The sequence below is a fragment of the Berghia stephanieae genome, chromosome 10, assembly GCF_034508935.2.
Source record: "Berghia stephanieae isolate SIO BIC M18660-M18661 chromosome 10, UCSD_Bste_1.3, whole genome shotgun sequence".
In the NCBI taxonomy this organism is placed as follows: Eukaryota; Metazoa; Mollusca; class Gastropoda; order Nudibranchia; family Aeolidiidae; genus Berghia; species Berghia stephanieae.
This window is the reverse complement of record NC_088369.1, coordinates 24,862,098-24,876,530: the sequence shown is the minus strand read 5'-3', so window position 1 is coordinate 24,876,530 and position 14,433 is coordinate 24,862,098. Positions and strand designations below refer to the sequence as shown.

General features: G+C 37.1%; 1 protein-coding gene across 1 annotated transcript in view; it reads left to right on the top strand.

Annotated features, from left to right (window-relative positions):
* LOC144980615 (uncharacterized) overlaps positions 1-14,433 on the top strand; it is a 74,582-nt gene that overhangs the window by 55,785 nt on the left and 4,364 nt on the right. The window contains 7 exon segments of the mRNA XM_078928295.1: positions 2,750-2,871; positions 3,485-3,558; positions 5,337-5,383; positions 7,762-7,959; positions 9,224-9,398; positions 10,404-10,499; positions 12,061-12,239. Of these exon segments, the coding sequence (XP_078784421.1) occupies positions 2,750-2,871; positions 3,485-3,558; positions 5,337-5,383; positions 7,762-7,959; positions 9,224-9,398; positions 10,404-10,499; positions 12,061-12,239 (891 nt within the window).

The following is a 14,433-nucleotide window of genomic DNA, read 5'->3' as shown; positions in this document are numbered from 1 at the left end:
ACTGCTGAAAACATCAGGCCTTACGATTCATCGTGAATTATTCAAGAACACATTTCGTGCCTGGAAGACAACAATAAAAAAGGCAAAGGCCACGTATTTTCTTTCAAAATTCGAAACTTCTAAATCTTGCAAACAATTATTTAACATCTGCAATGATCTACTTGGACGTGAAAGATGCACTTCATTACCATCTACAACCAATCAAAGAGACTTGCCAAACACATTTGTCAACTTTTTAAAAGACAAAATCCATAACATTCGTTCAGAACTAGATCGGCATGAACCAGTTATAGATACAAATACATTATGTGGTACCCCTTTAAACAAGTTCCAACCAGTTTCACCTAGAGTCATAAACGAGTTGATAAAAAAGCCCCCCATTAAATCCTGCGACCTTGATCCCCTACCAGCACAGCTTTTGGCCAGCTCCATCGATACATTATTACAATTATTAAATCAATCATAAATACATCCATACTGACTGGCGAAGTTCCATCTTGCTTTAAAAGTGCCCTCGTCAAACCTCTTCTGAAGAAACCATCACTGGACCACAATATATTAAACAAGTATCGTCCTGTATCAAATTTACCTTTTTTATCAAAACTTTTGGAGAAGGTAGTTCTTACACAATTAACATCTCATTTTATGAACCACAGTTTGGAAGAACCCTTTCAGTCAGCTTACAAACATCAACACAGTACTGAAACGGCGCTTCTTAAAATCTTTAATGACTTGTAATGTAATGCTGATGCTAACAATATCAATGTATTATGCCTTTTAGATCTTTCAGCTGCCTTTGACACCATTGACCATGACATTTTGTTAAGAAGATTAGAAAATACGTTCGGCATAAAAGGAATTGCCCTTAAATGGTTTACATCATATTTACAGGATCGATGGCAGACTGTCGTGGTGAATGGAGTTCAGTCAGAACAAGTTTTACTAAACTTTGGAGTGCCACAATGCTCTGTTCTTGGCCCTGTCCTTTTTACTGTATATATGCAGCCCCTTTCTAGTGTGATATCCAGATTCAATCTGTTATCATTTTTATGCAGATGATACGCAAATATATGATTCAGCACCCCTTAGTAATTTACAGTTCTTAATACAACGAATTACGACGAAATTAAATATTGGATGTACCACAATAAGTTAAAATTAAATGATAGTAAAACTGAGATTTTAATGTGTGGAAGGCCGAGTTTCCTTAAACAGGCAAATAAATCACCTATTACTCTCGGAAACAGCACAATAGAATTTTCAAATAAAGCAAAAAACCTTGGCGTCATCATCGATAAAGATCTTTCCATGACAAGCCACGTGAATAACACCATACAATATATGAACATAGAAATGAAAAAAAATAAGCAAAATTCGTAATTTAATACCGAAGCATATAGCAGAACTTTTAATTAATTTCCTTGTTTTATCTAAATTGGACTATTGTAACTCCCTTTGGGCGAATTTAGCTAAAGACAAAATTAGCAAACTTCAGGTTGATCAAAATAACGCAGCCAGGCTCATTGTACGCAATAACAAAAAAATACCCGCCAGCAACTCTTCTTCTCCGTGAGTTACATTGGCTTCCTGTGGAAAAAAGAGTTGCCTATAAGATTTGTACTGTTGTCTACAAATCCCTGAGCACGAACAGTCCCTCCTATATTAAAGACCTTCTAAACATATATGTCCCCAATAGAAACTTGAGGTCAAGCAATGACCAATCAATCCTTTCAAACCTAAGCCATTGCGTAAAATAGGTGAACAATCTTTTCAATTTTCGGCCCCCCATTTTTGGAATTCTCTCCCATCACACGTGAGATGCTCGGATTCGTTGACAACGTTCAAATCTCGCTTAAAGTTTGGTCTTTTTACTTTACGTCATAATGTTGCAATATTATTTTCAAATTTTGTTGTTGTTAAATTGAATTCGTATCACGTTTCCATCAAACTTGCCTCACTGTAATATGTTTTGTTTTATATCTCTGTAAAGCGCTTAGAGCCTGTGACAACGGGGTAAAGCACTATATAAATGCCATTTATTATTATTATTATTATTATTATTATTATTATTATTATTATTATTATTATTATTATTATTATGAGATACACTCTATGGCAAATATAATGCAGGTGTTAAGATGACGACAGGGAAGAAAGCTCTCATGACAATCAAGATAGGGCTGAAAGAATAAGTTAAATGGAAATATGCATTTTAGGCCAGCACGGTTTTCAGCACAGGGTCTTTTTCAGTTTCCTCTCTAATTCATCTCAGGAATTGATCACTCGCTGGCCATGTGTTTTTCACAGCGTTGAGGTGTGCTTGAATATCTTCATCTTCGTCTTCAACGTTGGGGAGAGGCGACGTTGACAGGGCATCCGCAACAATAAGGATTATTCCAGCTGTGTAGGTGACTTTTAGGTTGAATCTCATTTCTTTGTGAACAAGCTTCCCCCAAAATCCTCCCAGACAGACTATGAACCCTCCTGGGCTGTTTAGTTTGATTTTGGAAGGATTGAGATTTGGTTTTTGGTGGAAATGTTCAAACTGTTTCTTTGAGATCACAGTGACATCAGCCCCGGCGTCCCTGTTGAATGGCAACTCTTGATCATTTACTGACAGTCTGGTTCTCCAAGGCTCATCATTTGTCTCTATGGCATAAATAAAAAATTGTCCTTCTCCGTCAAAGTCATGATCTATGTGAAGATCAACCAATTGCTCTGTTATTTCATTTATTGTTCTCCTTTTTAGCAAACAGGCAGATTCGAAGTGGTTTGGTTTCCTACAAAAATTGCACTGTTGCCCCCGGTCTCTTTGTTTCTGTGTACAGTACATGCCGGCTTTAAGCACGGTCATCGGGAGAGGGCATAAGCGTGCTTAATGCCGAACCGTGCTTGAGTGCGAAGTAGAGATTTCCATGTAAAGAATTTCCACAGTTTCTTCCCTTTGTATGGAACTCGTGATCGCGCACAAGTCTACGGTGTCATTTATATATTTTTTTTTCTTTTTGGTTTGTTTGTTGTTGTTTTTGTTTGTTTGTTTGTTTGTTTGTTTTTTTGTTTTTAATTCATTAATTTATTTATCGTTGCAATAACAATAAGGAAAGAGAAATGAAGAAATCAAAAGGTATGGAAAAGGTAGTGAAAATAAAAACATGGAATAATTTGACATGGTGGAGAAAGTTGGGTGTTGGGAAGGAACGGGGCTGTTTCATTTTGAGGGGATAATAATCAGTAAGAGTGTTTTGCTTTCGATTTGAAACAACACTCCCCTGTACAGCTCTTGTAATTGTCTCAAATTTAGTTTGAGATGTGAGGCCAGCAGACTAGTGAATAGTGTTCAGGCTTTGTAACAGCTCAGAGGAAGAAGGCATTTTGACCGCTGATTCTTTTACTTCTTCATCAACACTCTCCTCTTCCACCTCAACTCGGGGCTGCTTCCTTTCCAGAGCGTTTTGGAAAATTTCCTTGTCTGTTAAATCACCAGTCACAGGAGCGTCGTCATCCACATCGATGAATTCTTCGAATATTCCGGGATCCAAGTTTTCTGGTGGAATGAGCGTCAGGGGGTGGTAGCGGTTGTCACGTCGTCGCTTGCTGGGTTGATGACGAAACCTGCATTCTTATAGCAGTTTTTTATTGTCTCGGGAGTAACCAACGACCATGCTTCTTGCATCAAGTATATGGCTCTCAAAACAGTGGTTGTAGGCAGTATGTCGATGGCTTTCTTTGACTCATCAGAATCAAGCTCGCTGATGATGATGTTGTTTAGCGCAGCACGATAATGGCATTTAAAGTTCCTTATGATGCCTTGGTCCATGGGTTGAAGTATCGCGGTGGTATTCGGGGGTAAAAATTCCAACTTAATGCAAGTAAGACCCGTTAGGTTGGGATGCGCACTGCAGTTGTCAACAAGAAGCACAATTGATCTTCCTTGAAGACGGAGTGACTTGTCCCACATTTCCTCTCTAGTTTTCCACAGTCTGGAAATGACTGATCTTGAAACGCCATGCTTCCCTGCTGTCTCCGCAAAGTTTTGAACTTGGCTTGATTCCATCTCTTCCATAATTTTCAACTTTTGCTCCATAGTGAGACAAGTTCTTGTGGCTGCTATGATGTTGGATTTGCTCAATCAAATTTAATATAAGGCGTCCTGTAACGTAATCTCAGTTGGTAATAATAGGTAAGGAAACGAGGTGTTGTTCAGTCTGTGGTCGAATGGGAAATTAAATGATAACAACCGGTTTACAGTGTTGCCAGGTGCTCTCGACAAAATTCAGTTAAGTTGAAACCAAAAATACGCCAACGTCATTTTATTGTCTCAGATAGACTTATAATTTTTCAGTCAATAAGAGTTGGCTGAGAATTACGTGTATTGTTAGAAGTAATTTGATGGTGGGGGGGGGGGGGGGGGAAGAAATAGTTAGTGTTTTAAAAATCCGCCAATTGCACCGTCGACATTGGAGAGGCATGTGCCCATTTTGTCCTTGTAGTGTGCCGCCTCTGGATAGGTTGTTCTGCGCCCCGCCCCTGGAATTGTGCAGTCCTGAGGTTGATATCGTGATCTGGAATCCTAGCCAGAGCAAAGTTGATCCCAGTTTTGTTTTCCACTAAATCTGTCACTGTTAGTCTTTGAACGGCTCGTTTGCATGTAACCGACGTTCATTTTCTTCTGTGTTTCGATTTGGCCGTCCACTGTTTCATAGTTTATAGCCATCTCTATTGCTTTTTGAAGCGAAAGGTCATGTTCTAATTGAAGTTTTAAAAACATGTTTTTATCTGCCAATCCAATGACAAGCTGATCTCGTATGTTTTCGTCTTTGTCGTGGAAGTTGCAGTACTCGGTTTTAGCGTATAGGTCTCTCAAAAAGAGTTCAATGCTCTGAGATGGGCTTTTAGTCGCCTGGTGGAACTTTGCTCTTTCTTGTATTATATTTCAGTAAGGCACGAAATAGTCCTCAAACATTTTGAGGACTGTGTCAAAATCGTTTGCCGGATCCTCTCTTTCATTTGTGGGACTTGGGAAGCTGAATGATTGAAAAATTTTGTCGGCTTCACTTCCAAGTGTGTAGACAAGTGTAGCCACTTGGATTTCACATGATTCATTGTTCAGCTTTGTAGCAACCCTCTATCTCTGAAACCTCGTCTTCCAAGCGGGCCAGGCAACTGAGCTGGTGAAGTCAAAATTGTCCGGTGGTGAGAGTTTAGACATTCTGTTTTCTTCTTTGATTCTGTTTCAATCTCAAACTTGAGTGTGGTGCTAGTAGTAAGTTGACTGTTTTTGACGAGTGTGTCATCAATCAATAATGTTTTTCTTTTGTGTACTGCCTTCGAATCAGAAATTGGAGTTCACTTCTGACACCATGTTTAGAACGTTAGATGAACAGTAAGGATAGATAAAGTAAGAAAGCAATAGTTTGTAACACATGTGGACTTCATATTATCATCTTGTTTATTGTTATTTTCCTATCAGAGTTACTGGTTACTTGGTGTTGGATGTAGAGGATATAATGCAATATCGATACAATAAACATCAGAACTAATAAACCTATCAAATCTCTGACCTGTGGAAAGGCTTTTATCCAAAAAAAAAAAAAGGTTTACAATGTTATATCACCAATCATCCTAACACCGGCTATATCCGTAGTTTACCCAGGTTACTTTTACCCCTGTTACTTTTACCCCATGCCTATTTATTACATTTTTCTGAGACAAATTTCGGACTCAAGTATGGGAACTCCTTGAGAACAGTGTGTTGATTTTAACAGTAAATAGAGCTACGACTGGGCCGTAGACTTACTTCTCTGTATTGGAGGAAAGGGAACAAATTACTTTAACCTCTTTACGTCTCAAAAAGCAAATTGTCAACCCATTGCGTCCAAATTTGTTTTTATAATACAAAAAAGTCTGGTGTCTAGTTTAGGTTCCCATTGATTTCTTGACACCACCAGGCATGACTTTTTAATAAGAAATATCAATATCTATGGCATCATTTGCTCTAAAAATTTCTTGATCAGAGAAAATGAAATAAAAAGTCCTTAAATCATGAGTCAAGGCCCATGGAACCTCAGTTTATAGTTTCTATAGCGACAGACATTCACAATTGCTTGCTGCCCTTTTTTTGATGGACTGCAAATATCCTTCAAGACTAAGGGCTTGAAAATGCATAGCCTTACACCCCTAAATAGTATGTGGTGATTATTTTAAAATCGAAAGAACTGATCAATGATCCAGGGCTTTGAAATAAATAGCCTTACTCCCTTAAATTTTTATGTTGATGATGATTTGAAAACTGAAAGAAACGATCAGTGACCTAGGGCTTGAAAATAAATAGCCTGACAAGCCCCGAAATAATATGTTAAAGATGATTTGAAAACTGAAATGGATGACCAGTGATTTAGGGCTTGAAAGCAATTATCCTGACACCATGAATAGTATGTTGAAGATGATTTGAAAACTGAAAGAAGCGACCAGTAACCCGGGGCTTGGAAAATAAAAGGCCGACACTCCTAAATACTAAATAGTATGTTGAAGATGATTTGAAAACCGAAAGAGATGACCAGTGGCCAAGGGCCTTAAAATAAAAAGCCTGACACCCTTAAATAATATGTTGAAGATGATTTGAAAAATGACAGTGACGACCAGTGACCTAGGGCTTGAAAATAATTTATAAACAAATCTAAGTCATCTGATGTCTACAAATCGCTCATTAATATTTTAAAACAAAAATATTAAACATAACAATGCCTTTTCACCGGTACTTATTCCACAGGCAAATCACAAACATTTATATAATTCTATAATTAACCTTAGCCAAGTAGTGAATTCACTAAGTAATAGGAACAGAGGAAGCAAGCTCTATTCGCTCCTTGTCCAGAGTTCACGCGTGACTTTGCAAGCTGCGCGTCAAATCGGTGGGTGGTGGTTCCGACGCTCAGAACGTGAAGACACAAAGCAATGAAGTAATAGTAATAGATTACTTTGTGGTGACGATAGTGTAGTGTAAATGAATAGCGATGCTTTTTTGTTTTTGTCTATCCTTTTTAAACTCGCAAGTTGCCAATAAATATAAATTTTGGAACAGAATGTCATTAATTTCACATTTTATAGTAGATTTTACTTGTCAATTTGTTTGACCGCCTACCGCTGTTTTCTTCCTTTCTTGTTATTGGTGCTGCAACACTTTTAACTTCTTGTTTTTCTTCGATGATTTCTCCTCTAGTATTGCCTCGTTTCTCAAGCGCAGCTCATGGTGAAGTCTTACAGTCAAAAAATATCCGCAAGTCTATCAACTGTTGGGCAATTGCAATCTTCGTATTTCACACTTGCCGATACCGTTCCCTCTAACATCTTCGTTTTTAGAAGCTTGCGAATATTTCTCAATCCAACATATCCTTCAACATTGGTTTGAAATAGCATTTCAAACAACCCACTTAACTGCACCAAACGAAAACCGTGCCGACAATCGTTAACCTGCTTTTCGTGATTAAAGACAAATGTAGAGCATCATTGCCTTTGTCTTCGAGGTGACCAAGACAGTTTCCGCAGACGACATTAGCCTCGCTGATTTTCCTTAAGGCATATCCACTGATGTATGCCACAACGTTTTCCAGTTAGATAGCATCTGACATTTTGAAGGATTTGACTAAGTTGACAATGTGGGTGGGCTCTTTGGGAACATCTGTAGCGATTGGGAGGGAGAAAAGGCCTGATTCTGCGGGAGATGTAAAATTTAATAAAACAGAATCCATATCTTCTTGGCAGTTGCTTCCTTCACTCGGTATCAAGAGGCTATCAACCATTACTTGTCGGAGGGCATGTCAGAATTGTTGTGGGTCTGGGTTGTGACGATGGATCCCTTTTCCTCTTATTACGGAAAATAGATTTTCTAGACAGTCTTGATAAGACGGTTGGTCAGCAAGTAATCCACTCCGTCAACATTTTCAACAAGGTCTCGAATAAGTAACAACAAAGCATTGATATTCATGATCCATCCACTGATACAAGGAATTCGAACAGCTGATCTTTTATTCCATTGTGTTCCATACCGCAAATCCTTTAGCCATTCCAACATTTGCTTGAGGAAAGGCATATGGGAAGATGTTGAAGTGATAGGATGAGAATACTTATTGCCACAAATGTTGATAACATTGAAAAGTTTATCAAATTTCTCCAAAAATGTAGAAGTAGCCATGTGAGTTGAAGGAAATATATTGACAGAGCACATAAATGATATGCCCATGGCAACGCTGTGGCTAATCACTTGTGTAGCAAGACTCACTTTCATTTTTCCGAAGGGAAGAATATCTATATGTTTCTGTGTGAGTTTAGGTGCAATACGAAGGGGGAATTCTTTGTCTTTCAAATAGAAATCTGTGATGGATTGCCATGACGCCTTCCACCACCTGCAATATAAAAGTCGTGATTGAGGAGGTCGTTTCTGACGCTTTTTTATCAGTTGAGGTGGATCAAAGAATACTAGTATTTTATCATGTCCGTGCATAAATAATGGCGTATCTGGTGTTGCTCCAAAAGACTTCGCAACCGCTTGATTTTTTGATCCTTGATCACAAATTAGTGCCTTGACGAACAGTCCTATTGACGTCAGGTGATTGATTGCGTGAATTATCAAAGTTTTCAAGTCTGTTGACTTGACAGTTGAATTAGAAATGAAATAACCAAATGGCTGTTTCCATTTTTTTAACGAGCCCACGAGCCATGAAAACCAATGCAGAAGTTCCAGTTTTAGTGCCTGACTCCAATATACCCCCGAAATCTTCAAGACCTTCAACAAAATTCTTTTCCGCGTTATAGCTGAGCGACTTTTTAAGTGACATTTCATCAAACATGTCAATTTTTCTCATCAATCGACGCAGAGTATATACTGAAGGAAGGAAGAACTGTCGCTGTAATAATAGACGATATGCTTTGGGGGAGGCGTGGTATAATGACAATGCATAACTCGTTTCTTTGGCACTCCATCTTCTCCCTTTACATATTGATAGGTCCAATTGCTTACAGAAGTAGTCATGTCTTGGTTTGCTAAGATATTTCCCAGATTTTTCTTTGATTTCCTCAATTTCCCTTCTTGCCGAGGACTTTTTTGTTTTGTAAGACAGGCGTTTAATTCTTTTTCTTTGTGATTGGAGTTTTCGCTTTAAATCTCGAATTTGTTTTTCCTTTTAATTTGACCTTTTATTAAATTTTCCACGTTTTCTGGATTTAGAATTTTTATTTCTGTTGCTTCACCTGCTGTGGAAGTTGTTGGGGTTAGAGGTAGCCTTCGTCTAAAGGGGCATTTTGCTTTTGGATTTTCAAAAGTTTACAGTGATTTGGGACATCAAACAGTGTTGGAACAGCTTTCAGTTTTCAGTCGTTTCAGTTGTTTTCTTGTACTTGATGTAAATTGAGAATCCTCGAAATGATCTGCGCATAAAACATTTCCAATAAAAAGTTTGTGAACAGGTTTAGTTAAAAGATCCTCTCGTCTGGTGTTGATAACCCGCCGCCGGCATCGGTATTTTGTCTTTCGGAAATCGAAAAAAAAGACAATTCTGGATTGTCAAATCTATTCTTTTGACAATTGATGGTATAACAATGTTGTACTCTATTACGTTTGCTTTTACGTTGAGGGTTATTTGCGACACTTGTGTTAATGGCGATGTTAAAACCAATATCCAACTCTGAATGAAATTCGACATTGTTACCGCGCTCTAAAGTTAGGGAATCAATGCTATTGTCAATTAGAAGGTTATCATTGTCAATAATTTCTTTATGATTGTTATCCATTTTATTCATTCACTTGTCACAATTGTTAAAAACGTTTTGTTTACATATATTCTCATAACCACGTTTACATCATGCCACACGATTTCAATAATAACAAACAGTGAATAAAAAGAACAATCCTTTCGAATTTCAAGAATACTGTGAGTAATCGTAGACTGATGTCTTCAGACTGCACTCTAGGCCTAGATAATTATACGGTATGCCTTTTCGTAAAACGGGGCGGGGCGAAAGAACTTGACGCGCACTTCTCAACTCTCGTTAACTTATCGCGAAGCCGGCGAGAGCCTCTTATGCTTCCTCTGTTCTTATTACTTTGTGGTGAATTATCAGGTCAACCAATAAATAGCACTTGGCAAGAATGATAACTCACATCATAGTATACAAGGATGTGTAACTCTTCATGACATCAGATGATTACAATTTATAAACAAACCTAAATTATCTGATGTCTACAAATCGTTTATAAATATTTCAAAACAAAAATATTATACATAACAATGCCTGATAGATAAATTTGGTCATGAGAAAAGAACAAACAAAAAACAAACATTTATTATGACATGAAGAATAGATATATAGATCGATGGTTATTATGACAGGTATTATATTCTATCCAGTACACAGAAGGTTGTCAGAGTCAGAGAAAGAATCGTGAGCAAGAGGATAAACGTAAGAATCATAAAAGACTTCACGACTCTTCCATCAATCAATCTGTCGGATGACCTCTGGGTCATTTCCTGCCTTGATAGAGGCAGACGCACCTGTTGGTCTAAATGACCGAGAGGTGAATTTATAGCTACAAAATCCTGCGTCTTTCATTATTGCACATTCAATCCATCATGACGATGTATCAAGGATAGGAAAGTTGGGCCGTCTATTTCGGTCAAGGACTTCGTCTGTTCTAAATATAGTTTTAAACATGGCACAGGATCGAGCTTTTTATTTTGTCCCTCCAGAAAAAATGCGGCCGCATCCTGTGGCCTTCCGCATCCAACTCCGCATCCGTCAGCAAAAAGCTAGATAATTCCCACTACAACAACTACTCCTCCTACTACTTCTAATACTACTACTATTCCCACTACATCAACAACTACTACTGCTCCTCTTCCTCCTCCTCCTCCTCCTACTACTACTACTACTACTACTACTACTACTACTACTACTACTACTACTATTAGTACTACTACATTACTACATCAACAACAACAACAACAACTACTACTACTACTACTACTATTAGTACTACTACATTACTACATCAACAACAACAACAACTACTACTACTACTACTACTACTACTACTACTACTACTACTACTACTACTACTACTACTACTACTACTACAACGACATTACTACTACTACTACTACTACTACTACTACTACTACTACTATACTACTACTACTACTACTACTACTACTACTACTACTACTACTACTACTACTACTATACTACTACTACTACTACTACTACTACTACTACTACTACTACTATACTACTACTATACTACTACTACTACTACTACTACTACTACTACTACTACTACTACTACTACTACTACTACTACTACTACTACTACTACTACTACTACTACTACTACTACTACTACTACTACTACTACTACTACTACACCACTTACTACATACTATAACCACTGCTACGACACCCCTTCTAACCTAATACCCTCTACCCACTACTACTATTACATCTATCCATATTTTTTAACTATTATTATTATTATTATTATTATTATTATTATTATTATTATTATTATTATTATTATTATTATTATTATTATTATTATTATTAATTATTATTATTATTATTATTATTATTATATTATTATTATTATTATTATTATTATTATTATTATTATTATTATTATTATTATTATTATTATTATTATTATTATTATATTATTATTATTATTATTATTATTATTATTATTATTATTATTATTATTATTATTATTATTATTATTATTTATTATATATTATTATCAACACACAGTAAAAATAAAGTATTGTTGTTGGAATTTCGTTTCTTTTTATTTATCATCGTCATTCATGTGTATCTTGGTTTGTTTGTTTTTGTTCCTAATCATTTGACCATGTAAGCATCAGCAATTTTGTTAGGTGACATTTTAATAAACCCATTCTTAACACGCTGCCACAGAGGTTGGTGTAGCATGCTAACGGTTTAAAATCAATGTTCTTTAAAATAGTTTACTTCTACTTTTAAACCTATAAGAATTCATATATATTTGAAAATCAGGTCTTATGGGTTACAAAAGCTCGCAAGAACATGCATAAATGTCGGATTTTTGGCATAATTTATGGCATAATGCCGAATTTAAGGCATAATTTATGGTATAATTTGCCTCTTTTGGGGCATAATTTTGCCAAAAAATGGCATAATTCCGTGGGGACAGTTTATTTGATGCTGTTGGAGGCGTATTTCAAAACCGTTCCGATTTTTGTCATTTTTTATACCAAAATATACAATCGCCACTGAGTCGTCCTTGTTGAAAGTGATCTCATTTATTTTAAATCTTATTAAATCTGATGGTCGACACATTTCACAAAGCGCAAACAATGAAACACATTTCTGTCTCAATTGTTTCAAAGTGAGTAATTCGTTGTCAGCCCACATTTCAAACAGAGAATTTAATGCACTAGTAGACATAATAGGAGTGCGACCCTTTGCTCTGGTAGAACATGTTTTTATCAAGGCATGTTTCAAGTTATGTAGCCATATTGGCAACGGGTTCGAATGAACAGTTTGAAAGAAATGTGCCAGCGTCGCTATGATGGCAGTCAACATTGATTCTGGTCGATCGGAACTTTCCGCTTTTTCACACACAAAAACTCTGCTATGATTGCACATCTGTTTTCAGCAGTGGGGGAAAATTCATAATCATACTCATTACCACAATTCATGAACATATTGACGAATCTATTGTATAATTTTAGTGTTGATGGAGCCAAAAAATGCTGATAATATGCAGCTGCCCTATTTGACTAACCCAAGTCCATTGTTAAATAAAACTTCCATCCACCCCCCAGCTTCCAGTTTGGGTTTTGTTAGAGGTCCTGGTTTTCTGGCCGAAAGTGGAATGCAAATATCTTTGCTTTTTAGTAGTTTTAATGGTGGACATACACTTATTCCTCTTAGCTTCTGAAACCAGCTTTGTGCTGGCCAGACTGGACAGATGATTGTGGCGACAGCTTTCTCCGCCATTGTTTTGTCTACTACTCTGTTCATGAGGCATAGAGTAGGGTTGATGAAATTGTTGTGATTGGACCAATGTTGACTTAAGGCATCTACTCCTGTAGTCATTGGATCTAAGTACCAACTGTTGTACACTGGTACTGGTATCTGAGCGCTTGAAATACTGGCAAACCTGTCTATTGTAAATGAGCTCTATTTTCGGTTCAGAAAAGTGAACCCCCTGAGTGTAGATACCACTCGTATTGGCATTTGAGTCGGGACAATCGGTCTGCTGCATCGTTCTGAATCCCTGGTAAGTATTTTGAACTTGAACTGATGGAAATATTATTGTGACTGCAAAGGACCAAATGTCTGTCGCAATGTCTGATACTTGTTTGCTTGGGCCCCAATACACCCCAGATATGAGACTGTTGTTAAGTTGTCTGACATTACTTGGACTGTGTTCCCCTCTATGATGTCTTTGAAAGCTAATAATGTCTTGTAGATTGCCATTATTCCCCTGTAGTTTGAGCATTTATGAGATATATAGCTAGGCCAGAAGACTTGTGTTTGAGCTTTGGAACCGATCATAATACCACCGAAACTAAAACTAGACGCGTCCGTAGCGATTTGTATGGTAGTTTTTTTCTGATCGTCTATAGAATAATATCTACCGTTCCACGCATTCGGTAAATCAAACCACCATTCCAGGTCTTTATTAGAACTATCATATACTGTCAGGACTTCTTGCCAGGATGTTTTAGAGGTCAATGGACGATACAAGTTTCTTAACAGTAGTTTGGCGGCAATATCGCTTTTGTCATAGACACAATCTGTCCGCAAACTCTGGTAATAAACCTTGCGGGCCCTTTACCTTTAATCTGTAATCTTTTAATAGCCTTTTAAAGATTTTGTTTTCTTTTATTAGGGACTTTCACCAGAATAGAGTTTGCTCCGGATGTCGTGTCAATGACGAAACCAATAAATTGTTTTGAACAACTTGGCATGAGGTCTTTCCAGTGTTTCTACTACTAACTTTGTACTTTCACCAATTCTATTTTCTTCATCCCCAATGTGGAAATCATCCACGTAAGAAATTATACGTAGATTATGTCTCTGTCGAAAAAACTGTATTACTGGGCGCATCAATTTATAGCAAAAGTTGGGGTTACAACATGCACCAAACGGTAATACCACATATTTGTAAAATGACCCCTGCCATTCAAATCCCATAAATATAGAATGCTCTTGACATACAGCTATATGAAAAAAGGCACTTTTTAAAGTCTAATGTCACTAAATGGTCCACAGGTTGAATCAAATTACCTACAGTGTTTATATCTTTATATACGAATGTCTTAGGCTTACAACACTTGTTCAACACTTCTCTTAATCTTAAGTCGTGAATTAGTCTGTACGTCCCATCTGATTTGGAGC